Raw genomic sequence first — 25,043 nt, 5'->3', positions numbered from 1 at the left:
TTCCTGCGTATATACTTTGTGCATAGAAAGTTTCTACATATAAAATATTGCACCTATAAACTTTGCATATATAAATTTCAAATGAATTAAAAAAATCACAAAAAGTATTAAACAGTATAAAACCTTGTACATATAAATATCTAAATTAAAAAGCCAAATTTACTGCTCATAAACTTTCTATTAGTAAACGGATAAACTTTCCATTAGTAAACGGATGAACAGAAAAGGAAATCCCGCGTGAACCAAAAACGGAAATCCGGATACATTCGCTGACTCCTCTCCCCGCGAACCTTCGCACATTAGGCCACTCGGCACTAGAAGCCACGCCCTCGCTGCTCCTCTAGGGAGCCAAAGAGCACGGTCTTCCCACCCCCGCCCGCGTGTGTCATCGCTTTCTCCTCCTCCCTTCACCCCCATTATCTCTCCTGCTGTCACCACCTCTTAGCAAACTCTCCGGCGTGCGGGTGACATGCGGCGTGGGCAACACTGGAGGCCGTGCCCTTGATACTCCTCCCATAAGCTAAAGAGGGCGGAGGGCAGTCCACGCCCACACTGTTGCTTCGTCGCCTCCTACTCCTCCCTCCACCCCGTCATCCCATTGTCGGCGGCGGCGAGCCATCCAGCCCTCAAAAGTGGCATTTTAATTGGTAGACAATATAATGAGTGAAATTTTATCATGTACGTTCTACTAAGTGGCTTTTCATCAAAACCACTCGAATTGAGTGGCATATTGTCTGTTTTCTGTTGATAGACAAGATACACCCTGAAACGAAATATCACAAAATTTACAGTGTTTCTTTTAAAGGAAGTGCGCGTGATGATGGAGATCATACTTCTAGGATGCAAAACCCATATAAATATACAGTTTTGCAATAATATATTATCTAAGTATACATAGTTTCGACAATAATATCATTTAAGTATAAATATAACTTATTTAAGTATAAATTAATATGTGAGTGTCTGTATTTGTACTGTGTTTTATATAAGTAATAAAAACAGAGTAGGCCGGAGGAGCGAAAATCACCCAGGCTATAGCTATTAGCCAATTCTAGAGCCAAACGAGAATTCACTTGCAAGTAATTTTCTTACATCAGCGCTCTCTACAAATTAAATTAACGAACCCCACCACACGAAGCTAGCAAAAATATGCTTGCATATATCGATCAGTAGATGGATGCATGAGACGAGCTAGCTATGGAGGTTTTTGGGAGAGCGCGGATATGATATCATGGACATCCTTCTCCAAATATTGAACGAGATCCATGGCTGCAGGCAGCTGTGTAGCCATCATCTTCATCCGCTCCGTCATTGATAGCAGGAATGTCTTGAGACTTGATTCAAGGCTCTCAAACTGCCTGCCCACCGATTTCACGAGCACATCCAATTCTTCCAAATCCTTGCCTTGTTTAGCGATCGTCGACTCCATTTGTGTTTTCAGCCCCTCGTACTCACGGTTGTAATACTCTCCTACCTCCTGTACGTACGTGCACAACAACTAATTAATTGCTCTAATTGATTGACAATATCTATATATAAATAAAGTAGTAATTAATAATTATATGGAGTACTTATATAAGTAAGTAACTAACATTCGCATGGTTTTTGCAGCAACCGTCCCATATATTGATTCCTGGCGCGTAGAGGTTGGTAATGCGGTGCGGCCCGAACTCTTCACCGCATTGAGGACACTGCATGCTCAGTATAGTCACTAGCTGATTAGTTGCTGGCAACGCACAATTAATTAATTAGTGGAGTAGTAATCACTACCTTTGCTTGTCCAGTGCCGCGTTGAAGAACATGTACCAGCCACTTCTCCAGGCACGATCTGCCGTAAACATGTCCACAGGGAATGCAACTGAAAGAGGAAATGCATGCAGTTAACATATAGTATTGATTACTAATCAAATTACTAATTACTAAAAAAAATCAAATTACTAATTAGCAATCGATCGAGTAGCTCGTCAATTGAGATGTGTCATGCATGCAGGAACGTATAATATACTTTCTCCGTTTCACAACATAAATCATTCTAGTTTATATTGATATTAATAAATCTAGACATATTAACATCTATACGAATATAAGAAATACTAGAATGACTTATATTGTGAAACGGAGGGATGCGATGGTCGCCATTGCAGGTCCAGGGTTGCAGACAAATGCTGCAGGTCGGCGCCGCCGCCTCCTCCTCCTGCTGCTGCTGCTGCTGATCATCAACTTCTTCAACCAGCTGCGTCGTAGCAGCTTGTTGGCCGACGAGTCGCCGCCGTCTCGTCCTTCTGCTGCTCCGCCTCCATCCACGTCGGCGACGGCATATCGTTTCGGACTCCAACAACTTAGAGAGAGAGAGAGAGGACAAGTTGTTTTTTTTTGCCCTCCGATCCGTTCAATAATACACTACTTGGAAGCTGCAGGCAAAGTACTCCTATATGATAGCTTAATTTGCTGTCTCTAATTACTTTTCTTCCTTTGACAGCAAATTGATTAAGGTTACCGTACTGTGTGTATTAGATTAGAGAGAAGATGATTACATTCCGAATAGGTTTACATTTTCGACCTCTATATCTATACAAATACAAATATACGAGTTCGTTTCGGTAACTACGTATGGATGATGCTTTGCTAATTAAGGCTTCGTTTTGATAATGGGTCAGATTTTTTTAAATAAACGTATGTGTAAAAGTTAATTGCGTCGTCTATGTAGTATCTACGTATATTCATTAAACGGGCCGAGTTTTCTTTCGATGAAGAAGATAGGAATAAGTTCATCTTAGGTCTCTTAGGTCTCTTAACTTGTCAACGAATCCGATTTTCGTCCTTCAACCGAAAAACCAGATATAAAAAACGGTTTTGCTATAGTTATATCGCCATAAATCTTCTCTAATTACAGTCAGTTTGTTAGCCCTCAAAGTTTCGTTTAGATTCGTGCAGGACTGTTTAATTTGCCATCGTGCGTGCAAGCACTAGTTCGTACTACATACACATGCACCTGTGCTGCTTGCTGTGATTTATCCGATCGATCACGTTCCTTTGCTATCTACATGTAAAATTACACTCTATTTACATATGTAATTTTAATATTTACATATGTAATTTTAGAATTTACATATGTAATTTCGAGATTTATACATTATAAATACACTAAAATTACATATGTAATTTAGAAAGTTACAATGTAAATACATGCCGACTATTTTTTGGTGAAAAATATGACGCCATAAATGTAGCTACACCCTATAAAAAATCCCTCAACTATCAAAACCAGTGTAGATCCCTCACTATCAAAACATGAGGTCACTCGGTGGTTTTGAATGCGGTTTTGGCTGATATGGCGCCTACGTGGCTAATTTGACTTCGCCTTCATTTGATGTGGCATTAACGTGGCGCTTAAGTGGCAATTCAACCTGAAAAAAAATAAATAAACCTCATGGGACCCACATATCGGTTTCACGCAGAAATTAAAAAAAAAGTGGGGCCCACCTAGGCCCCACATGTCACTCTCTCTCCCCCCTTTCCTCCGCCGCCCTGTTCCATCGCATCCTCGCCGCTTGCGCCCGCCGCCGCTCACCGATGACGCGACCCCAGCCGCCACTGCAGCCCGGCGACCGGTGGCGCCACCCGTCTCCCTCACCCACCGCGGCCGCTCGGGGTAAGGCGGTTCTCCTGTGGTCCTGTCCGGCTCTTGCCGAAGATACGCGGCGTTGCCTCTTCTTGTTCGTTTCCCCGTGCTCCGGTGATCTTCTCGCCGTTCTCCGATTCCTTGTTGGGGTTGGGCATTTCGGCTTGATGGGAGACGCCAAGGAAGGAGAAGAGGAAGCTGCGTCGACTGCGACCGGGCGAGGAGGGGCGGCGCGCGGTGGGCGGGCGAGGAGTTGGCGCGGAAGAGGGGGAGTCGTCGTTGCCGCTGGACGGGCGGCGGCCGGAGGCCCGGAGCAGAGCGGCGGAGCAGGCCGACTTCCACCGCAACCGCCTCTTGCCGCTACGGATCTCCGCGGCCGCCTCCTCGTCGGCCATCCAGCTCGAAAGCGACGGTAGCCGCCGTCTTCTCGCTACCCCAACGGCCGCCGCAACATCGCGCATGGAGGATATGGGGCGCCGCCCCTGGCCCCGCCGTCCGCCCACGCTGGATACGTGACCGAGAAATTTTTCCCCAAGCTCTGCAAGAAATTTGGCCTGTGCTGATGTCTGTGGCCCAACGATTGCTTCCACATTGACATTTTTCAGTAGATCGACACCTGCAGCATTGGTTTTACACAGAAAGTTAAAAAGAAATTTTGTAACAGAAGGTCACCATCTAACAACTGAAAGAAGAAGAACCAGCACTAAACAATCTGAGAAAGAGGAGAGAGATGGCGGCGGCGACTCGCCGTGGAGATAGAGATGAGTGTGGCAGGGCACTGCCGGTCTTGAGCTCCTGCGAGAACTGCAGCAGCCACCGCACCCGGCGGCTCCACCGCCGACGGCGACGCACCCGACGACGACGCCGCGGCCGCTCCCCCCGCCGCTGGCTCGACGCTCCTCTGCGCGCGCTCGCCGACAGAGCGCGACGCCCATGGCCTCAACGGCTGCGGCAGCCAGGGCCACCTCCCGCCGCCCCTTCCTCTCCCGCCGGCCGCCGCGCGCCGCGAGCCGCTGCTTCTCCGCCGCGAGAGAGGAGAGGGGAGAGAGAGAGTTGAAGAGGGAGCTATGTGGGGAGAGAGGAGGGGGGTGTGAGGATGACATGTGGGCCCCACCACCATTTTTAATTAATTTCTGTGTGAAACTGATGTGCGGGTCCCATGAGTTTTATTTATTTTTCGGGTTGAATTGCCACGTAAGCGCCACGTCAATGCCACATCAGATGTAGACCAAGTCAAATTAGCTATGTATGCGTCACGTCAGCCAAAACCACCGTCAAAACCGCTAAAGGACCTTATCTGCATTTGTTTTAACAGTTAAGAGACCCATTATATCTGGTTTTCCGGTTGAAGGACGAAAATCGGATTCGTTAACGAGTTAAGACATCTCAGATGAACTTATTCCGAGAAGATAACTACTACATCGTGGGCTCAAATCTATCTCGGCCCATCAAACACAGTGCCATCGCTCACACGGCCGGCGGCGGCGATGGCGAGGGGCGTCTCCTACGTTTCCGCGGCGCAGCTCGTCCCCATGCTCCGGGACCCCCGGATCGCCGTCGTCGATGTCAGGTACCCATGCTGCCGATCGCTGTGCGCCTGCTTTCCAGTGCTGACTTGACTTGGTTTTGGGGTTAATTCCTTGGGCGGAAGGGACGAGGAGAGGATCTACGACGCGCACATCGCCGGCTCGCATCATTACGCCAGCGACAGCTTCGGGGAGCGGCTGCCGGAGCTGGCCCAGGCCACCAAGGGCAAGGAAACCCTCGTCTTCCACTGTGCCCTCAGCAAGGTTCACTACTCTCCTCTCTTTTCTTTTCTTTTGTTTTTTCTTCATTTCGTATTATTCAACATCACTTGTAAGCAATCTGCGGCTCAGCATCAGGTGGCTTCGTATCTCACAAAATGTTCCATTGCCATGCAACCACCCACTTGAGCTTCACAAGCCTGTGGTTGAACTTGTCTTCATGAACTCTCTGATTTAGTTAGAGCGGACATCAAAGGGCTTGGAAACTCAAGTCCTCAAGTTATCTTTTGTTGCTTGCTTGCTTTCCATTTGAACAACTCTAATTTATCTCTTGCACATTCTGTTTCTCTTGAACAAACAGTATATCCTTTCCTCCTCTGTTGATCTCCTGTTTGTAGCAGCAAGTGGCATGAGGATGGTTTTTATTTCCCACTTTCTGGGTTGCAACTATATACTCCCTCCGTTTCAAAATGTTTAACACCGTTGACTTTTTAGCACATATTTGACCGTTCGTCTTATTCAAAAAAAATTGTGAAATATGTAAAACTATATGTGTACATGAAAGTATATTTAACAATGAATCAAATGATATGAAAAGAATAAATAATTACTTAAATTTTTTGAATAAGACGAATGGTCAAACACGTAATAAAAAATCAACGGTGTCAAACATTTTGAAACGAAGGGAGTAGTAATAAATACTCATAAAACGCTGGTGTGGATGTATTGGGTTCTAATACAGATGTTTCATCCTTATCTCCTAGCCAAAACAGTAATCTAGCCATTTAAATATTCTACCTGAGTTCCTGCAATAGTTTTCCACAGGTAGGTAAAAAACTTGCATATCAGTGTATTAAGCAGGAAAAGAGCTGCAATTTTTCATCATAAAACAATATGATGTACTCTTAACTATGCTTCTTGGTAAATGCACTTACGGTTGTCCAGCAATGGAAATGCAATAAGAAACCTAAACCAAGCCATATGTGCTATGTTTCCTCCTATATTCGGATTGTGGTCAATTGTGTTCTTTCATATCAAATTAACCTTCCAAAATTTAAGACACTTCCACTGTTTTTTTTTTCTTTTGGAAACCTGCAGGTGCGTGGCCCATCTTGTGCGCAAATGTATCTGGACTATTTGTCAGAGGCTGATGAAGATTCAGATGTAAAGAACATCATGGTCCTTGAACGTGGATTTAATGGATGGGAACTTTCAGGGAGGCCTGTTTGCCGCTGCAAGGACGCTCCTTGCAAGGGTGTGTGCTCTTGAGTATCCATATGAGACTATGCATTTACCTGTGCATTTCAAATTTGGTTGCTACCTGCAGACTTCAGGGTAGCCATTTATGCTTTATGGTCACTACAGCACATTAAAAACCGTGTATCTCACTTTGGTGGATCCGCAATTGTGCTATTATGTGGCTCTATCAATTCAGTGGCCGTTAATGTCACTTCACGACATGTAAACTGAAAACCACATTGGTAATTATTGAAAATCTTCTGCTTCCGTTCCAAATAATCATTCTATGGGCAATCCATGTCGTGTCTTTTAGCTGAAGTTGTACTGAATTTTGTGTTCCCTTAGGTATACTCGACTCATTTTTCTATCACAAATCTTTCATTTGTAACACTTGTTTCAGTTACTCGTTGACTTGAATTCCTTTTCCTGGCTACAATGGACGAATGTTCATTCAGGGTTCAGACTAGTGTCACTTTCTGCTTCATTTTATTTTGACCACAACTTTGCTTGCTTGAATCGGGCAACTTCATTGCTCTGATCTAGATATCGCTCGCATGAAGTTGAGGGATTTCTCACTGGCTGGGAATAGTTGTATGCACTGTTATTGCGCAAGACTTAGTTTGTTACTGTCGTGATTAAGAGTTCTCTTGCTCAGAATTCGGCGAGGTGTTCAAGCAGTAATGCTTTATACTTCTCTCTGATAAGGGAAGAAACTTTGTAGAATCCAACAGTATGTTGAAATAGAAGGGATCACATACAGCAAAAGTATCCAATCATCAGCTTTGTTTGGACCTGAGAGGCAGTTATCCGGTGTTGTTCATTGCCGATTTGCAGGTGTGTTTTGCAACTCAGTTGTGACTAAAAACTGTAGACTGTATAAAGGCTGAGAGGAAGGAGGATCGCGACACAGATTTCACATTTTCAGGTTATTGTCTGCTCTGAGTTTAGCAAAAGAAATTTGTGCCTTTTTGCTACATGGTTTTATGTGGTTATTGCCAATGAAAAATTGGAATTATCAAATCATGAGATACGAAGCGCGTGCCTTTGTGCCTACCGATTTTCTTTCCCCGATCCCAATCGTTTTCTTTGGCCCAGCTTGTCAAAACAAAGCGTTCAGACAACAATTTTTGAGATCATGTGTTGAATCAGAGTTTAGAATTCTTCAAGTCCAGAATTCTGATGACCTGCTGGATCCCTTGCTATGTTTTGTTGATACCATGTGTTCAAAAGAACACCTTTCTGTTTTAAAAGAATTGGGTATACAATAGTACAACATTGCAAACATATCCGAAGACCTTCACAGATCATCGTTCTATAACACAATTTTAATCTCTCTCTCTCAAGAAAAAAAAAGGAGATTCACATTTCTCCCAATAATAAAGAATAAACTAATTCCCTGCACAGAGCTCGCCAACTTGTTAGCCTAGAATGCGCTTCTCTGATTGCACATTCAAATTACTTAGTCAATTGCCAACTACACAGTTCACCATTCAAGAATATGATTGAATGTGAGAAACTGGCATTCTGAATTTCTCATGGAGAAGGTCCTTGCTATGGATGGTGTCGATCAAATACTGATTTGTTTTGTCAGTTGAGTGGCATGTGCAAGCTGCACGTCATTGTTGTCACAGCTGCGACTGATCACATGCCACATTTCAGCAAGTAGGGAAAGATCCCTCCCCTCTGTGGTCTTCACCTCTTCCATGATTCAACGTGCCTCCTTTCAGAACGGTCTAGCAAAATCTCAAGCTCCCTCAGCACTTGCCATGTGGCATCTCCTTCTTCCATCGGACGGTTAAAAACCAGTGCTTTCCGCTTCACAGGGTCCCACAAGTTCTTCTGTATTACAGTTAAGTTGGTCGCTACAACATGGTCTAGCACCATCTCAAGACTTGCAACATCCTTCTCAGCCACTTGCAACGAGATGTCTAACCACTGTAGTACAGAAGGGAACGGCAGGCGTATATCATCGGCAATTATGACAGGAATGCAGCCAAGGAGAACCGACTCCACGAGCCGTGGGCTCCATGGAGCCCATCCTAGTGGGCAGAGGCAGAACAAGGAGCGAGCCATCTCTAATCGATAGTTACCATACCGCTTTCGCTTAAGGTAGAACTTGCGATTCCTTCCGTACTTTTGTAGCAGCTCAGTCCTCACTTTCCTGTTGAATGTAAAAGGTAAGAGCTAGTAACTGTGACCTAATGAAGTTTGATTTTCTGTTCAGGATTCAGCTATCCATATGTGGAACTGATGAAACTATAGTGGTTATGGATGATACCTCAACCTAAGGTTTGTCTTTGAATTTTGCCAACCAGTTAAAGAAATAACATTTTATATTGCAGAACCATGATATTTATTATTAGCCCTGTGTAGTACTGACTGCTTTTGAGCTATATTGTTATGAACAGATCTAGAAGTCTAAAATCAGCAACATGCGATCGGAGTTTTTAGAAGACACAACTAAAGTGAGACAGAACCTGAGGAACACACAAACAAAAAACAATCTCCTTGCTAGCCCATTTGGGATAATTGCTAGATGAAGCAACCGAAATGAGGGTTTGCAGTATATGCTTACTTGCTGTAGAAGCGCCCACTAATGTTCTTGGGGTGGACCTCCATCTTGCCCCGGAAGAAGGCAAAAATATCCCTTTGTGCCTTCTCTGGCTCAGGTAGCTCGAGGGCCACCTCCGGAGGCACATGAGGCGGGATTACCACATGATCCGCCTCCTGGCACACATGAGTGCCCTGTACACCGAACGTTTGTAGCAGGATTGACCTCTTGAGGAATTCCGGTATGCCATCCGCAATAGCTATGTCCTCCTGATCAAATAGATTGAAATTTCATTTGGTGGGGGTGTTTTCGTTGAATCAGAAGGCGATCAGCAAAACTGTGAATTCTGAAACAACTAAGTTGCATTGTGAGTTGCGACAAGTGAGAACATAGACGAAGACTTTGCATAGTTGATTCTTAGGCATGCAATGCAATGGATGGTGAACTTCTGTGTTGAATTCAATCCCAACGAACTAAGCTCCATCGTGACAGCAAAAGAGGAATTTTGATGCTTGGGGTGAGAAATATGTTCGGCCAAGCTCAATTAGGGCAAGAGCCGATGCCTATGAATCTTCGATTGGCCTGAATTTGGGATCAAAGAACTGGATTACTTGCTCTAGAGCTAGGTTGGACTTGGCATTGACCCCTAATTCAAAGTGGATTATCACGAACAGCTCCTATGCCAATTAGATAGATAGCAACAAGAAGCAAGCAAGCAACTTGCATCTTACAAGCTCAAGAAATATCATGCATCATCTAGTAAGTAGTCCGCCTAACGCAGACGCAACCAGTGGAGAAGAGATCGAAGCTGACCATGGGATGGAAGCAGGCGCCGAAGTCGTGCGACGCGACGAACACGTGGTCCGCGCCGGCGGAGCGGTTCCAGTAGGGCATCTGGGCCCGGACGAGGTCGACCGCGTCGGCGAGCAGGGCGCGGGCGTGCGAGAGCGAGGGGAAGCCGTTGTCGGTGGAGAAGTTGCAGGAGACGTAGACGGGGACGAAGAAGAGGGTGGCGTCGTCGGGACGCGCGGCGCGGCCAGCGTAGGCCAGCAGCGCCTCGTGCAGCGCGACCTCGGCGGCGAAGAGGTGGGTGGCGCAGCGCGCGTCGGCGGCGACCCAGTGGCGGTTGAAGCGGGCGGGGAGGTCGTAGACGTAGATCCGGAGGGCGGGGCGGGGGGTGGAAGTGGAAGGGAGGAAGGCGGGGCGTGGGGGCGGCGGGGTGGCGGAGAGGAAGAGGTAGAGGGAGAGGGCGAACCAGAGGAGGAGGAGGAGGAGGAGGAAGGTGGAGTGCCTCCTGAGCTTGTCGGCGACGTGGTGGGCGGCGCCGCCGTGGGGAGCTGAAGCTGAAGCTCTCCGCTGCTTGGGATCTCCTCTCATGGCCATGGCCATAGGCGGTTGCTGCGCTGTTCTTGACTTTTAGCTTCAGCTGCCTTTCCTTTCCCTTCCCTTCCCTTCTTCTCGCTAATTAATTGTACTAACTAGAGATTATAATTAATTAAGTGAGTTCTTAGTTCATGCTTAATTAAATACTCCATATATAATCACAATTAGTACTACTAGTATGCATAATTCCAGCCTCTTGTCATCTTTATTATGTAATCTCTCCGTACTCGTAAAGAAAGTCGTACTCCCTCCGTACTCATAAAGAAAGTTGTTTTGGACAGCGATACGGTCTCTAAAACATAATCTTGACCTCTTATTTCTATAAAACTATTTATTGAAAAGTGATATATGTATACTTTTATGAAAGTATTTTCAGATAAATCTATTCATATAACTATTATATTTTCAAACTCAACAACTTGAGAGTTATTTATGATTTATATTCACAACATTTGACTTAAACATTATCATAAACGATTTCCTTTACTAGTACGGAGGGAGTATCGGATAACAAATCCACTACCACTAGTTATTCCGATGAATCTTTTGATCATTTAACAAGTCCTTTCAACTAATAAATCTTAATTTATTATGCTATCTTCATAATGCATCACATATATTAATCTTTTATTCCACAGGAGTAATTTAGACAAAATATGTCCGCGGTTATTTTGGATAAAATTCGTCCATGAGTTCACATCTTCCGAACACCTATTCTTGTTAGAGAATTTATTTGGTAATCTATATGTGAATTTATTACTCTAGTAGATTTTTCACATACTTACATAGTTCATTGTAACGGAATACCTATCATGGACATATGAAATTGTGCCTTAGCTATTTCTCCCTCCGTTTTAGATTATAAGACGTTTTGATTTTGGACAAAGTCAAACAGCTTTAAGTTTGACCAAGTTTGTAAAAAAAATTAATGGCATTTTCAACCCAAGACAAATTTATTATGAAAATATATTTATTTTTTGATTTGATGAAACTAATTTAGTATTATAAACATTACTATATTTATCTATAAACTTAGTCAAACTTAAAACAGTTTGACTTTGACCAATGCCAAAACGTCTTATGACCTGAAACGGAGGAAGTAAATATTAACTTTGTATGTGTTTGCTTGCGCTATATATTGCAACTGTTGGGCTGCTGCTGGCTATATCAACAGTACTAGTAGCACAAAATCTACTGCAAGTGCTACAACAGCTGCGCTATGCAGCCACAACCATCTCATCTGAACACAGCCTTCTAGCAGTGTTGGTACTTTATATTGGTTGTGGCTATGTAGTCGTAGCAACTAATATAACCACGTGTAATTCAAACTTCTACTAGATGTAGTAGCTCAATTGTGTCATCACATATAACAAATAACATACAAGCGTAAACTTTGTAAGAATTTTGTAAGGAGTAGTTAGCCTTTGTAAAGTGGTGCATCCATTACCACCAAATACTATCACGTTGTATTGTCTGTTATCGAACATGATGTACGTAGCTTCTCTAACTACATGTTACTACTATGTAACTTAAGTTTGTTGAGAGGTTGTGAAATGGTAAAGCTTTAAAGTTTAAAGGCATAACATATTTCTTTTGAGCCATGGTTTTTCATAATAAAAAAAATCATTATACCATTAGTTATATGATGTACGTTCACATGACGTACTGTCTTTATCTTTTCCTCTATCACGACACATCACATTAGCTACAACTATTGATGAGCGTGTTAATAAGGTTATAACATTATGTGTAAACAACTGCGTTAATAAATGAGGCCATGTTTAGATACCACCCTAAAATTTTTCACTTTGTCGCATTGAACATCTGAACACTTGCATAAAGTATTAAATATAGGCTAAAAAACAACTAATTGAACATGTTGCGACTAATTTGCAAGATGAATCTTCTAAGCCTAAGTGCTCCATGATTTAACAATGTGGTGCTACAACAAACATTTGCTAATAATAGATCAATTAGGCTTAATAATTTTGTCTCGCGATTTACTGACGGATTCTGTAATTAGTTTTATTAGTGTCTGAACTCTCCATACGATTCCCTGTATAATAACCGATGTGACACGCTAATACTTTACACCCCTCTTAGATTAGATGACGAGTGCACGAAACCAATTTACACGGACGATACTGATTGTTTTTTAATTTTCCTTTCTGGAAAATGGTAGGACGAGGGACATGATGGATGCCGTCACGCTCACGCGCCGGTGTTCCAAGAAAACCACGTTGGTGAATGGTGATGACCGATGAGATGGAGATGTGATCCCGACCAACGGAGGAGGTCGCGCCAGCTGTCCCGAGCGCTAGCCGTCGGATTGCCGTAGCGTGCATGAGGCGTCGCCGTCCGATCACTTCCGTAGAAGGGGTCAAAAAGGAAAAGGCTAAAAGTGGGGCCCACTCGATTTAGCTAAGAGCCAAAGGTCCACGTCGAACCATCCCCATCGCAGCATCGCAACTCCGTGGACGCGGCCTATAAACCGCCCCCATCACCCGCGCGACACGCACACAACACCAGCCCACTACACCGGGTCCACCCACCTCACCTCACATCCTCTTCCTCTCGTCTCGCCCCCGGCCCCCTTCTTCTCTCGTCTTCGCCGCGACTGCGAAAGCCATCTAGTATCTCCTTCCTTCCTTCTCGTCTCGCCTACGCCAACGCCAACGCGAGCGCGACGCGAGATATTTTTGGGCTCCTCGGCCTCGGCGTCCTCGCTCGCCGTCGCGCCCGCGCGGGCAGGGCACGGGAGGGAAGCCATGAACTGCCTCCAGAACCTGCTCAAGTAAGTGAGTGCGGTGGCGAGGCCCCGGCGCCTCCTCCTCCTCCCCGCTTCGATTCGATTCGACACTTGTTTCGCCTGTTCGTCACTGCTGGATTTCCTCGTTTTCGCCCAGGGAGCCTCCAATCGTGGGATCCAGGTCCATGAGGCGGCCCTCGCCGCTCAATCTGGTGACCCCTCTTCCATTCCATTCCATTCACGTCCTTGTTTTTTCCCCTATTATTGATGGATCGGCTCCCTTATTTGTTCCTCTTTTTGATGTCCATGATGACTAGACGATGGTTCGTGGCGGGAGTCGCCGATCAAACACTGTCAAAACCGTAAGCATTCCCTTCACCTGCATATGAATTGATCAACCCGAGATTAGAGGCAGTTAACTCGTCAAATCCCCGACAATAATAATTATCATATGATAGAATCCGCTGCAGTGCAGCCTGCATGTTTCACCCCATTGTGTAAACCTTGTCCTGTAAACATTCCAGGCATCCGGGGCGTCTACTTCTAGCGCCGAGAGTGGCGCAGTGGAGGCGGGCACGGAGAAATCCGATACGTACAGCACCAACATGACGCAAGCTATGGGAGCAGGTAAAGACCCATTCTGCCTTACCTGCAATCAATCATACTACATGTTAGCTGTACCACGACTTGTCGGATTGTACTCGACCTGCTGCTCGCTGACTTTAATGGTTCCTTACCCAGATGATAAATGGGGAAATGCACTAACATCATGTAGATGTCACCATCAAAGTGTTGTGCCACCGGTGTGTTTTTGTGTCTGTCGGTGCAAACTCACATGCTTGTTTTACTTACTCCCTCCGTTTCACAATATAAGTCATTCTAGCATTTCCCACATTCATATTGATGGTAATGAATCTAGACATATATACCTATCTAGATTCATTACCATCAATATGAATGTGGGAAATGTTAGAATGACTTACATTGTGAAACGGAGGAAGTAGCATTTATGTGTCATTTTTCTTCATTCCTCATGAACAAGTCACGACGCATTCACAATTTTTTTTCTTACTCTTACCTTCCCCTTCTTCCAACAATTGACCTTGCAGAGGGTGCATTAGTCATGTGTACAAACATTGTTCTGCCACTGATTTTTATCTTAAAAGTATTCTTGCTTGTCCATTGTCTTAAGATTTTCATACAACTTTATAGTTTACACCGAACAGTTGAAATATTATTTCTTTGAGGACAATGGTTGTGACCATATTTATGGACAGGCTTGTACTATTCACTAAGCTTTTACTGGATTACTGTCTATCATTGATCACTCCTGAGATCATTTCCTTTTTTTCTAAATCATTTCTAGTGTTGACGTATAGACATGAGCTTGGAATGAACTACAATTTCATACGCCCAGACTTGATCGTGGGCTCCTGCTTACAGGTTCTCAAATATCATCTATCTCAACCAATTTACAGAAGGAAAAAAAAACACTTCTTAACTCTGTCTGATTAGCTGCATTCATGTGCAGAGCCCACTTGATGTTGATAAACTTAGGGACATTGGTGTAAAAACAGTATTCTGCCTGCAGCAAGATCCAGACCTTGAGTATCCCTATTATTGATTTTTTTTCTCATCATGCTTATAAAAAGAAAGGAGCATGCCAATTATGTTGCCTGGTTTAGAGAATTTGAGCCTCTTGATTCTTGAAATGTATGCTGTCACTTACTGTGAATCACACCAACTATATCGAAGAGAATTATAAAATTCTGGTGATGGCTTTTTATCAAAATAACTATTGGAATAGGGAGTGCTTTTATGTCAGCATGCCTTCTTCCTAATTATGTTACTGTGCTATTGGACAATAACCATAATTCTATTGAACAATTACATTTGCTCCTCACTTCCCTGCTACTGTACTTCTTCTGCAGCTATGATATTCAGCACAATGCATATTGTACATCTCATAAAAATAGTTCTATTTTATACTGACAGCATAGTTGCTTGTTGTTTCCATTGCTGCCCAATGTGTTCTTTCAGTGAATAGTTGTATTCCATCCTTAACCACTTCAGATATTTTGGAGTTGACATTTGTGCCATTCAAGAATATTGTCTACAATGTAAAGATATAGAGCACTGTCGTGCCGAAATTAGGTACCTAAAGTTCTATAACTTCGTTTTACTTTGAGAAACTAAGAATTTTGGTGATTTGGTGTAGTCTATGTCAAATGCAATAGAAATCCCTTTATTTTCATTAATAATGTCTACAAGATGGCATGATCTGAACGTCTATCTCTTTTCCCCCTTCTCTTTCCAATTATAATTCCTATGCTCTTCTATTTTTGGAATAGATGATTCATCTTTCCTTGAATCAGCATTTATTTGTCAAATGTAACTTTTCCTGCATTGACTTGAATGCCTTTTCCATTGTCTGTTCTGTCCATATTTTCAAAGTCTTAAAGTGGCATAATGTTTAATTACACCAGGGATTTTGATGCTTTTGATTTGCGATTGAGGCTTCCTGCTGTGATTAGCAAACTGCACAAGCTTGTCAACCATAATGGTGGGGTAACATATATACACTGTACCGCTGGACTTGGGAGAGCTCCTGCTGTGACAGTAGGTTTCCATGGTCTTTTCTTTTTTGTTTCCCAAGAATTCTTATAATAGGTTTAGGTTTACATTATAATATTGTCTTCTTCTTTCCTGTTCAGTTAGTTGTTGGCCCACCCACAAAAAGGGAAGAAAAATGGAAAACACATATATACATTCCCAAATAATGAACATTAACTAGTGTCTAGTGAGTCCTAGACTATAACATAATCATCACAGGTATAGTCGGTAAATTGTTCTATTTGCACAATGTTATAGTACTTAAATAATCCAATAGTATCACAACTGACTTTCACTCTCATGATATTGCTGATGCCTGTCCAAGTTTCACGCTGGATTGATGATTATAGTATCAGGATCCTCTATGATTTGATGGTGTCCATTATCTTGAGAGCAGCAATATTCTGATCCTGATACCATTATATAAATTTTCAGTTGGCGTATATGTTCTGGATTCTTGGCTACAGTCTTAATGAAGGGCATCAGCTACTACAGGTATCTTATACTGTTTAGAACAGTACAAAACAATGTGTGTGGGAAAATAATTTTGTTTTTATAATTTGTGTGCACTGGTAATACCAATGGATACCAACAGGTTGCCTGTGTGTACATCTCTCACAACTATCTTACAAAGTAAAGTCTGTTGGTGGTCTGGTGTCCTGTTACCACATTGCTACTAGTTATGTTACTATGCTACTTGCTTCCCCTGAACATATGTTTCTTCTGCAGAGTAAACGAGCTTGCTTTCCAAAGTTGGAAGCCATTAAATTGGCTACTGCTGACATTGTAAGTGAACACTCACCAATATTTCTTTTTTTTTTCCCTCAGTGTGTAGTTATGATGGTTAAGATAAAAGGCACTGCTTGTACAATTTTGTGCTAAGTGATGACTCTCTTAATGTTTAGCTGACAGGCTTATCAAAGAATTCCATCACTTTGAAGTGGGAAAGTGATAGTTGTTCTTCTGTTGAAATTTCTGGGCTTGATGTTGGGTGGGGACAGGTATGCTTTTGTGCCAACTATGGTAGATATATTAATGTCGAAAACTCATCCACTCGGTGGAGTTTTTTTTAAAGAACTTTTTAAAGTTTACTTTCCAGTGTAATAGAAGCTAACTGTGGTGTTAGCACCTTTTTTTTTTTTGCAGAAGGCATTCTTAATTGATTTCCTGTTTATGATTTGCATTTGTTCTGCTTACTCAGATAATTCCTTTGACATACAACAAGGAGAAAAGAGCTTGGTATCTTGAGAGGGAGTTGCCTGTGAGTATCAAAATCAGCATTATATTATCAATTTCTAGACTTTATTTTTGATCACTCATCATTCTAGTGCTTGTATAGTAGATGCCGGATGCCACCAACGTGTAACTTCTAGTTGGATCATCTAAAAGTCTTTACGTTTGAGGAATACTTGAGGATTCGAACCGAGGGTTCTGAAAGACTGTAACTAGAGAACCTTAGTTTGAACCGTATTTGGGATATCCTAATCTCATATGTTGACACTGGAGGCAATCGTTTTGGTCCTTTCCCTTTACAGTTATTGATTTGCCATATCTGTTACACAGTTGGACTCGATTTTACAGTAGCTAACTTCACACTCACTTTTCCTTATACATTTGCCTTGTGTTTCCCGAAGGAAGGAAGGTATGAATACAAATATATAGTGGACGGCAAATGGGTGTGCAATGACAATGAGAAGAAGACCAAAGCAAATGCTGATGGCCATGTGAATAACTACGTCCAGGTGAGTTACTTCCCAGCTCCCTAGTTCCCTGTATCTGTGGACGTGTTGGATAGGATAACGTAACTTGACATCTTCATTGCAGGTCTCCAGGGATGGTACCAGCGATGAAGAGAGAGAATTAAGGGAGCGTTTGACTGGTCAAAATCCCGATCTTACGAAGGAGGAAAGGCTGATGATTAGAGAGTACTTGGAACAGTACGTTGAGCGATAGAGGTAAGTTGAAATTTATTCAGACTACTAGTATTGTGTTGCAGGGGTTTTGCTGATTATGCTTATGCATGAACATATCATTCGGATTGGACTGCACTAATCTGCAGAATTGACATTGGATTATCGACTCGTTTTGGGCTCGCTGTGCAACAGGGAAGACCTGCTGATGAACAACAACAGATCATGGAGCTTCCCGATGAACAGAGTAGACGGAGCTTCCAAATGTTATCATCTTGGGTCGCCATGTCAATACTATTAATTAATTAGTTCAAATCAACCCTGTAAATGGTTTACTCATGAGTAATCACGAGTCGTCGCTGTAAACAAACGATGCATAAGACGAGCAATATGCGTTTGCTCATAGTAATACTGTGGCCGTATAACAAGGTAGAATTAATAAGGCTGTTAGACTGTAATAAGGGCTGTTAATTAACATAACAGGTTACAAAGTCGTGTAACATATATGTTATTAATGCTGACTCGTGAATGGAAGACAAATTAATTTTGTTTGGGACAGTTGCTCCCGAAGTGATGAGGTCGGTCTCTGGGTCTCCCATGATGATTGATGACCAGAATTGAACCACTTTGTTAGGTTAGGTCGTCCCCCGCAACCTAATCCACAGCTGGAGTAGCATCAGGTTTGGTGGTGTGCAATCCACCAGGTTGAAATGCTGCTGAAATGCAAAAGGTCCAGACTAGGTTGAGTGCAAGTCAACCGTCAAAGTCATCCGTTCTTGGCTGCCTCACCGCCACCGGGTCCCCCTCCCAGTTTGAAGTCAAAGCTGGCTGGCTGGCTGGGGAGTCTATGTTGACCGGGCCGAAAGGGGTAAAAGGAAGTAAGTAATTTTGACAGTGTAATAATGAATTGGAAATGGAATGGGGACGCCCAAGATTTGGTCTTAAGAAGGGAAGTAGTCCAATTAATAGTAATAATTTTATCATTAGACAGGAGTATACTACATAAGTGTAAGCAAATTAAGCTTTTGATTCATTGTACAACTAAATCATTTTGAGCATACATACTGACTGAAATCACTGCTCGATCTTACGTGAAGCTTGGCTTGATTGCTGATACATACATACATACAAATACAACACTGCAGCTCGTGGCGGTAACGATTACTCCTAGACTAAAATCCTACTACTACTAATCCTAGTAGTAAGAGGAAATTAAAGCGAAAAGAGATTGATTATCCAAAGAAGAAGAAGAAGAAGCATTTAGTATATAATAGTACTAGTATGCACTCGGATGAATGAAGTTGAAGTGCAGTGAGATCAGGTATGGGTGGGCTTGTTGGTTTGGAGGTGAAGGTTGGCATTATTGGTGATGGGGCGGAAGAGGCGCTCCAGCTCGTCGAGACGCAGGCTGATGGCCTTCCCCTTCCCCTGCTGCTGAGCTGGGTCGAAGAGGAGCTTCCTGCAGGCCACCGGCCTGGGCTTCCGGGGCGCCGGCGGGCAGGTGGCTGGCTCCCTGATTCCCGGCGTTGGCGTCCGGCAGCAGCTGTACTCGTCGACCTCCGTGGTACTGGTACCGGCGGCGCAGGAGGGCGAGAAGGCCGGCGGCGAGGGCCTGTAGAACTCGGGCGAGGCGGACATAGCTGGAGCCTGGAGGGTGGAGAGGGAGGATGGATTGGAGTGTGAGAAGGGAGGAAAAGGAGAAGGTGGAGGAGGTATTTGTAGAGGGGAATGGCGGTGCGGGCGTGTGAAATGTGATGGGAAATGGAGAAGACGCGTGCAGTGCACCGGAAGGAAGGAAGGAAGGAAACCGAGAGACACCACTCCTTATGGGCGGAAACCCACCTGATCCACAGCTTCCTCTTCTTCTTCTTCCCTAGCAAGGAAAGGAAGCAGAAGATAAAGTAAGCAAGGAGGAACTTTTCAGCAGCTAACACCCTTTTTTGCCCCATTAAGATACAAATTTTATCTTAATTTATGTTAGCATCTTTTCTAAATTGCTAAAAAGTGTATTTTGTAAAAAAAAACTTTTTATATAAAAGTTACTAAAAGGTGTCCTGCCAACATGCTTATCTCCTCTCATTCTCTCACTCTCTCAGAAAACAAAATAACCCTATGAGTACATAGTAAAAAAATGGTGTGGTGTGGTGTTGGATTGGATGTAGGTCCAGCTAATCTTCTCATGCTGGACAAGAAGATAAGCTCACAGACACAAAAAATGACCCACGGCACCTCACCGACGATCGATCTCACTTGTCAGCGAACCTGTGTGTTTTGCCCTGCAACCTGCAAACTGGGCCTCGCCGTCTGTCTATCTGCTTTCCTGTAGTAGGAAGGAGGAAGCTGCATGGTTCCTCCTCAATTATTGCACGTTTATTTATTATATGATGACTGCATTCACAAAACCATCTGCTGCTTTGCATCCCATGCTCATGTAGGACTAACCCATCTGGAGGTGTACTAATGATAGTGTATCACTATTGTTAGTATTATTATTCGGTGCAGGAAAATGCCACAAACTACATGTTACGGAGCACTACAGTTTAGCGAGCGGCAGTTAAATTAATAATCAATCAATTTAGGTGCGGTGCGGGGGGCGACAATCGCAAGTATACAGGCGGCCGGCTTTATTTGTCTTTCTCATCGACAACCACTGTACTTTGCCTAATCCTGCCAGATACTCCACTGTACTAGAGTATCATCCTCGTTCGCTTGGCTTGGGTTGGGACACCTGCACCTGCCAATTTTTCATCAATCATTAACCAGTTAATCACACCTAAATACTCCTTCCTTTATTTTTTACTCATTCCACACGTACTAATACAAAATAATATATAAATATATATATTCTATCAAATCCCAATACAGTAATTTCTCAAATATATATATAAAATATACTCAAGCTGTTTATTAGTTTGCAGCTTATTTTTTTTAAGATAATGAAATAGAATATCCTGGCCTTTGCTCAACAAGGTACAACCAATTATTACAACGTAACACACAAAAATAAAATAAAAAGGTTGACACACAAAAAAGAGGACACCAACTGTGAAGAAAAAGCAAACTAAAGACTACCAACCAAAGATAAAGAGTACACAATTATTGAATTCTGTTTGTAAATCTCTATCTAAAATTGATAAACAGTTACATAACCGTTGTCTTAAAGATTACGACATTAACTACTCCCTCTCAGCGTGGCTGTTGTGTTGAGCCAGCTAAGTACCAGGAGGGTACCAGCCAAACATGATAATTCCAATCGGCTTCGTTTCTCCGCCGTTGATTACTTGTGTTTGTGCATCGGGATCGGAACGCGACATCCCCACCAACGTGGGACGCCTGATGAGGTTAATAGAAAAAGAACAGAAATTGGTTTCCAAACGGGATTTCATTACACCAACCGTGCGCATAAAATGAAAATACTACTAAAGAGTATCTCCATAATTAATTAAGATATACTCCCAGATAAAGAAGGCAAACAAAAAAAAAGTAGTAATAATAATCCAGGAACGGGATAACCGGAGCGGTGCGCGTGAAAGAAAAGGAAAAAAAAATGTGAAAAACGCAAGGAATCCCGGAGCGGGATTGCGGCAAGCGTGCGCGGAATTTTTTATTTTTTTTATTTTTTGCTTGCTTGCGTGGAGGGGAGGACGCTTTCTTCTTCTTTTTGGCTGTGTTTAGTTGAGTACAAAGTTTGGATTTTGGTTGAAATTGAAGATGATGTGACTGAAAAGTTGTGTGTGTATAACAAGTTGATGTGATGAAAAAGGATTGAAGTTTATATTCAAACTTTGTGGGTGGACAGACAGAACAATATACAGTGCACTAGTGTGCAGGCCAGCAAACATGCATAAATTTTGACATCATCTCTCTTTCCTCTGATGAGCAGAGGCTATGCTTGAATGCTTAACGCTAAGCTGACCAATAATGAAGGCAATAAAATGAAATGAAAATCAAGCAGCAGTTGCTGCTGCAAGTCTGCTCAACTCAGATAACACTTGCACTAGCAAAGCTTCTTCTAGTGACAGTGACAGACATGGAAAAAGTTGCTAATCCATTGAGTACTCTACTACCATGGTAAAGGGGACAAACAGATAATCCATACTCTCATCACTATAAACAAGGGGCGTTTGCCTGGTGCAAGACGTCTCTTCTACCTGTTCCGTGGAACTGTGGGGTTCCTCTTGTGCTTATCTTTCATTCTTCCTTTTGATTTAGTAACAAACCATGGAAATCTGAATTTACATCACCATAACACCTCAATTTGATCTAAAACTTAACAACAAAGCACAAATGCTAAATAATTACCCTGAGCCCAAAAATTCAAACTACAAACTAATAATGCTCTCAGGAGCAGATTCGGACATAGATACAGGAACATACAAGCAGGCTCACTCACAACATGCGAAGACTACTCCTGAAGAAAAGATCAAATCTGCAGAGACGAAGTCGATCACCGTGTGTCCCTGGAGCGGCTGGCAACATGCCTGAGCAGTGCCTGCCCTGACTGATGCGCGAAATGCTTCTGCCTCAGCTGCACGTACGGGTAGCAGAGGCTGGACAGGATGTGTGCTGGCTTCGAGAAGGACATCACCTCGTACCACACCTGATCGTCTTCGTCCAGCTGCACCGAGAACCTCTCCTCCCCTGCCTGCAAACCATCAAAATATGATCATCCAACTCATTCAGTAAAAAAACACCTGCAACTCTGCACTGCATTCTGAACATTTTACATTACTGAGTAGTGAGTACTACAATGTTTCATTGTTACTTGATGAGATTAGGAGGCAGGCGTACCAGCAGATGGCCTTGTAGAGTGCCGCTACCATAAGCAAAAACGCAGCCTTTTCCATGGCCTGAGGAGTTGCCTCCATTGCCATCGGTCACATAGGCAATCTGGAGGGGCAACATGACCCAAGGGATCAGCTCCTTGTAACAAATGCAGAACCTTGTTCCAGCCTTCACCGGTGTGTCGGGTTCCACATTTGCCCAGCCTAGTGCCAAATGCCTAGATATACACCAGTTTGCTTGGTTATGGAGACCAGATGAACAACATAACAAAATTTGTAGTTCTTGGGCTTTACTTCCAGGAGAGAAGCGCGGATTTGGCATGGTTGAAGGTGGTAGTGCCAGAGCCAACCAGAACACGTGAACGGTTCACAAAGAAGCCGCGCTCGACAAGCGCTTTGTCACTTGCTTCAGTATCTCCCGCAGTCAATTTAGCTACTGATTTTGGTCTTGAGGCACCATGGAGAGGCGCATCATAGTTGAAACCACCAGCAGCTGAAAGGCATGACTTCTGTTGGTCCTGTGAGGGACGGCTGAAGCTCAAGAAGAGACCTCCCCATGCCATGGATTTCTCGCTGCAATGCCTTATTATTTCCGAATTAAAGATCATAATGTGGGCAATGAAACGGTAATATGGATATTTATTTTGCATGGCATGGGGAGTAGTAGTGATGACATCTCCATTACTGATGACAAAATGAGTGCTAGTATGTGTGAATGGAGCATTCTATTTCTCTCCTAAAATTAAGTAAACACACTATACATACTACTTTATGCATGGGAAATGAGGTTTGATTCTGAAATGGTACCCACCACCACCAAGACCTCGACACAGGGGCGGATCCAACTTGGGACATGGGGGTTCAGTTGAATCCCCAAACTTTTGGGTGAACAAACAAACTGTTATTACTTGAATTATTTATTTAAGAGAGGTTTAAGGCTATCAAATTAAGGAGGAGGAGAAGATCTAGAAGAGAAGCTAGTAGGGTTTACGAACGCAATCCCGCAAATTCCAGTCCCGGTGGGGTGGGAGAGAGAGAGAGAGAGAGAGAGAGATGAATCAGAAAGAAGACGCACCAGGATCCCCTCCCCTCCCTCCCCTCCCCTGCGATGGAGATCGCCGCCCGGCCCTCCCCTGTTCAGCCGCCACTCGTCTTGGCGGCGGCGCAAGGAGGCAAGGAGCGGAGGAGACAACGAGAGGTTTCTTTTTCTTTATCTCAAGTAGCGATACTCCGCCCTTATCTCCATATTTTTATTTACCGCTCCCTCCGTCCCAAATTAAGTGTAGTTTTTTATTACGGTTCACGTTCAACGTTTAACTTTTTTTTGTCTTATTTAAAATTTTTTATGATTAGTATTTTTATTGTTATTAGATGATAAAACATGAATAATATTTTATGTGTGACTAATTTATTTTAATTTTTTCATAAACTTTTCAAAGACGGACGGTCAAAAGTTTTGACACTTATTTTGGGACAAGCTAGTATTTTAAAAGCTATTTCTTTATATAACTGGTGACCCACGTATCATCAATACTTAGGAAAAAATTAAAAGATTGTGTCGACGACAAATTCCTCATACCACCTGCAACTGCTAATTGTCACTCTACGCACCGCCATCACCGCTCTTTCTCCATGAGCCACCATCGTTCCTCCCCTTTGCCTTACATGTGCAACCTTAACCTCTAGTAACCGACAAGTCTTTTTCTCCTCCCCTATCATGATGCACACTATTGTTATGGTTGCAATTGAGGCCGGAGATGTCGGGCTTGCAGGGACTTTGGAAGGCAGGAGCTGACCCAACGAAGAGCGAAGGCGCTATATCCGGGCTCTTTCTTGCTAGATCTATCGGTTATCCAACTGTCAGATGAAAGAAGAAAATGGAGAGAGAGAGAGAGAGAGAGTTAATGTGCGACGTGATTACTGAGTCACCGGACTTGGAGATGGATAAAATATGGTGGTCCAAATTAAAATGTAAAGTTAGCTATTGTGTAAATGAAAATGGTTAAAGGATAACATTATATGAAAATTTGTAAGAATTTTTTAGAATACATAGTATGGATTGTAATTTACTCCTTTTGTTCCAAAAAAACGAATGTAGAACTGGTGTGGCACATTCTAGTGAAACAAATATGAACATATGCATGTCTAGATTCGTTTTACTAGGATGTGTCACATCCAGTCCTAAGTTGGTTTTTTATGGGACGAAGGGAGTACTTTTTTTTCTCTAGCACAATTAAAGATAATTGTCCATTACCTGATAGTCTCGTAATATGCTAAGTATGATATTTTTTCTCTAGCACAATTAAAGATAATTGTCCATTACCCGATAGTCTCGTGATATGCTAAGTATGATTACGCCGGTGTACTTAGCTATAACTAATAATCTCATGATATGTTGATGCATGACGATACATACTTCTACTAACACGGGCTGATTAACTATATTT

General features: G+C 43.0%; 7 protein-coding genes across 12 annotated transcripts; 2 read left to right on the top strand and 5 right to left on the bottom strand.

The window, feature by feature from the left end:
• Nucleotides 1-1,195: 1,195 nt before the first annotated feature.
• LOC127768555 (uncharacterized) lies at nucleotides 1,196-3,432 on the bottom strand. The gene is made up of 4 exons (XM_052294162.1): nucleotides 3,428-3,432; nucleotides 2,118-2,294; nucleotides 1,771-1,858; nucleotides 1,196-1,477 (listed from the first exon to the last, which is right to left on the bottom strand). The coding sequence occupies exons 1-4, from the start codon at nucleotides 3,430-3,432 to the stop codon at nucleotides 1,196-1,198; spliced, it is 552 nt and encodes a 183-aa protein (XP_052150122.1).
• Nucleotides 3,414-4,663, bottom strand: LOC127769064 (uncharacterized). The gene is made up of 2 exons (XM_052294768.1): nucleotides 4,371-4,663; nucleotides 3,414-4,238 (listed from the first exon to the last, which is right to left on the bottom strand). The coding sequence occupies exons 1-2, from the start codon at nucleotides 4,555-4,557 to the stop codon at nucleotides 3,631-3,633; spliced, it is 795 nt and encodes a 264-aa protein (XP_052150728.1). The 5' UTR covers nucleotides 4,558-4,663; the 3' UTR covers nucleotides 3,414-3,630.
• Nucleotides 4,664-5,043: 380 nt separating this feature from the next.
• LOC127769065 (arsenate reductase 2.2) lies at nucleotides 5,044-6,888 on the top strand. The gene is made up of 3 exons (XM_052294769.1): nucleotides 5,044-5,192; nucleotides 5,274-5,412; nucleotides 6,466-6,888. The coding sequence occupies exons 1-3, from the start codon at nucleotides 5,110-5,112 to the stop codon at nucleotides 6,634-6,636; spliced, it is 393 nt and encodes a 130-aa protein (XP_052150729.1). The 5' UTR covers nucleotides 5,044-5,109; the 3' UTR covers nucleotides 6,637-6,888.
• Nucleotides 6,889-7,808: 920 nt separating this feature from the next.
• On the bottom strand, nucleotides 7,809-10,588 carry LOC127765242 (probable glucuronosyltransferase Os03g0107900). Its single transcript, XM_052290100.1, has 3 exons — nucleotides 9,971-10,588; nucleotides 9,182-9,426; nucleotides 7,809-8,767 (listed from the first exon to the last, which is right to left on the bottom strand). Exons 1-3 carry the CDS (start codon nucleotides 10,544-10,546, stop codon nucleotides 8,299-8,301), a joined length of 1,290 nt encoding a protein of 429 aa, XP_052146060.1. The 5' UTR covers nucleotides 10,547-10,588; the 3' UTR covers nucleotides 7,809-8,298.
• A 2,500-nt stretch (nucleotides 10,589-13,088) lies between these two features.
• On the top strand, nucleotides 13,089-18,389 carry LOC127767148 (phosphoglucan phosphatase DSP4, amyloplastic). Of its 4 annotated transcripts, none has more exons than XM_052292389.1 (15): nucleotides 13,096-13,334; nucleotides 13,447-13,501; nucleotides 13,607-13,651; nucleotides 13,814-13,916; nucleotides 14,656-14,732; nucleotides 14,821-14,897; nucleotides 15,363-15,443; nucleotides 15,776-15,908; nucleotides 16,338-16,397; nucleotides 16,632-16,688; nucleotides 16,808-16,903; nucleotides 17,104-17,163; nucleotides 17,537-17,644; nucleotides 17,727-17,857; nucleotides 18,008-18,389. In XM_052292389.1, the coding sequence occupies exons 1-14, from the start codon at nucleotides 13,309-13,311 to the stop codon at nucleotides 17,853-17,855; spliced, it is 1,107 nt and encodes a 368-aa protein (XP_052148349.1). In that variant the 5' UTR covers nucleotides 13,096-13,308; the 3' UTR covers nucleotides 17,856-17,857; nucleotides 18,008-18,389. The 4 variants fall into 4 exon arrangements, 3 of the variants coding, with proteins under 3 accessions (XP_052148349.1, XP_052148348.1, XP_052148350.1); XM_052292388.1 differs by having other exon boundaries at nucleotides 13,097-13,334; nucleotides 17,962-18,389; XM_052292390.1 differs by having other exon boundaries at nucleotides 13,098-13,338; nucleotides 17,962-18,389.
• A 406-nt stretch (nucleotides 18,390-18,795) lies between these two features.
• On the bottom strand, nucleotides 18,796-19,638 carry LOC127767149 (cyclin-dependent protein kinase inhibitor EL2). The gene has a single exon (XM_052292391.1). The coding sequence runs from the start codon at nucleotides 19,448-19,450 to the stop codon at nucleotides 19,130-19,132; it is 321 nt and encodes a 106-aa protein (XP_052148351.1). The 5' UTR covers nucleotides 19,451-19,638; the 3' UTR covers nucleotides 18,796-19,129.
• Nucleotides 19,639-21,843: 2,205 nt separating this feature from the next.
• On the bottom strand, nucleotides 21,844-23,801 carry LOC127765179 (UPF0548 protein At2g17695). Of its 3 annotated transcripts, none has more exons than XM_052290026.1 (4): nucleotides 23,672-23,801; nucleotides 22,891-23,169; nucleotides 22,604-22,814; nucleotides 21,844-22,457 (listed from the first exon to the last, which is right to left on the bottom strand). In XM_052290026.1, exons 2-4 carry the CDS (start codon nucleotides 23,157-23,159, stop codon nucleotides 22,260-22,262), a joined length of 678 nt encoding a protein of 225 aa, XP_052145986.1. In that variant the 5' UTR covers nucleotides 23,160-23,169; nucleotides 23,672-23,801; the 3' UTR covers nucleotides 21,844-22,259. The 3 variants fall into 3 exon arrangements, with proteins under 3 accessions (XP_052145986.1, XP_052145985.1, XP_052145984.1); XM_052290025.1 differs by having other exon boundaries at nucleotides 22,891-23,178; nucleotides 23,672-23,792; XM_052290024.1 differs by lacking the exon at nucleotides 23,672-23,801 and having other exon boundaries at nucleotides 22,891-23,665.
• Nucleotides 23,802-25,043: the final 1,242 nt, after the last annotated feature.

Source organism: Oryza glaberrima, chromosome 3 (genome assembly GCF_000147395.1).
Source record: "Oryza glaberrima chromosome 3, OglaRS2, whole genome shotgun sequence".
Classification (NCBI taxonomy): Eukaryota; Viridiplantae; Streptophyta; class Magnoliopsida; order Poales; family Poaceae; genus Oryza; species Oryza glaberrima.
Note: the sequence above shows the minus strand (reverse complement) of the source record. Positions and strands in the feature narration are given on the sequence as shown.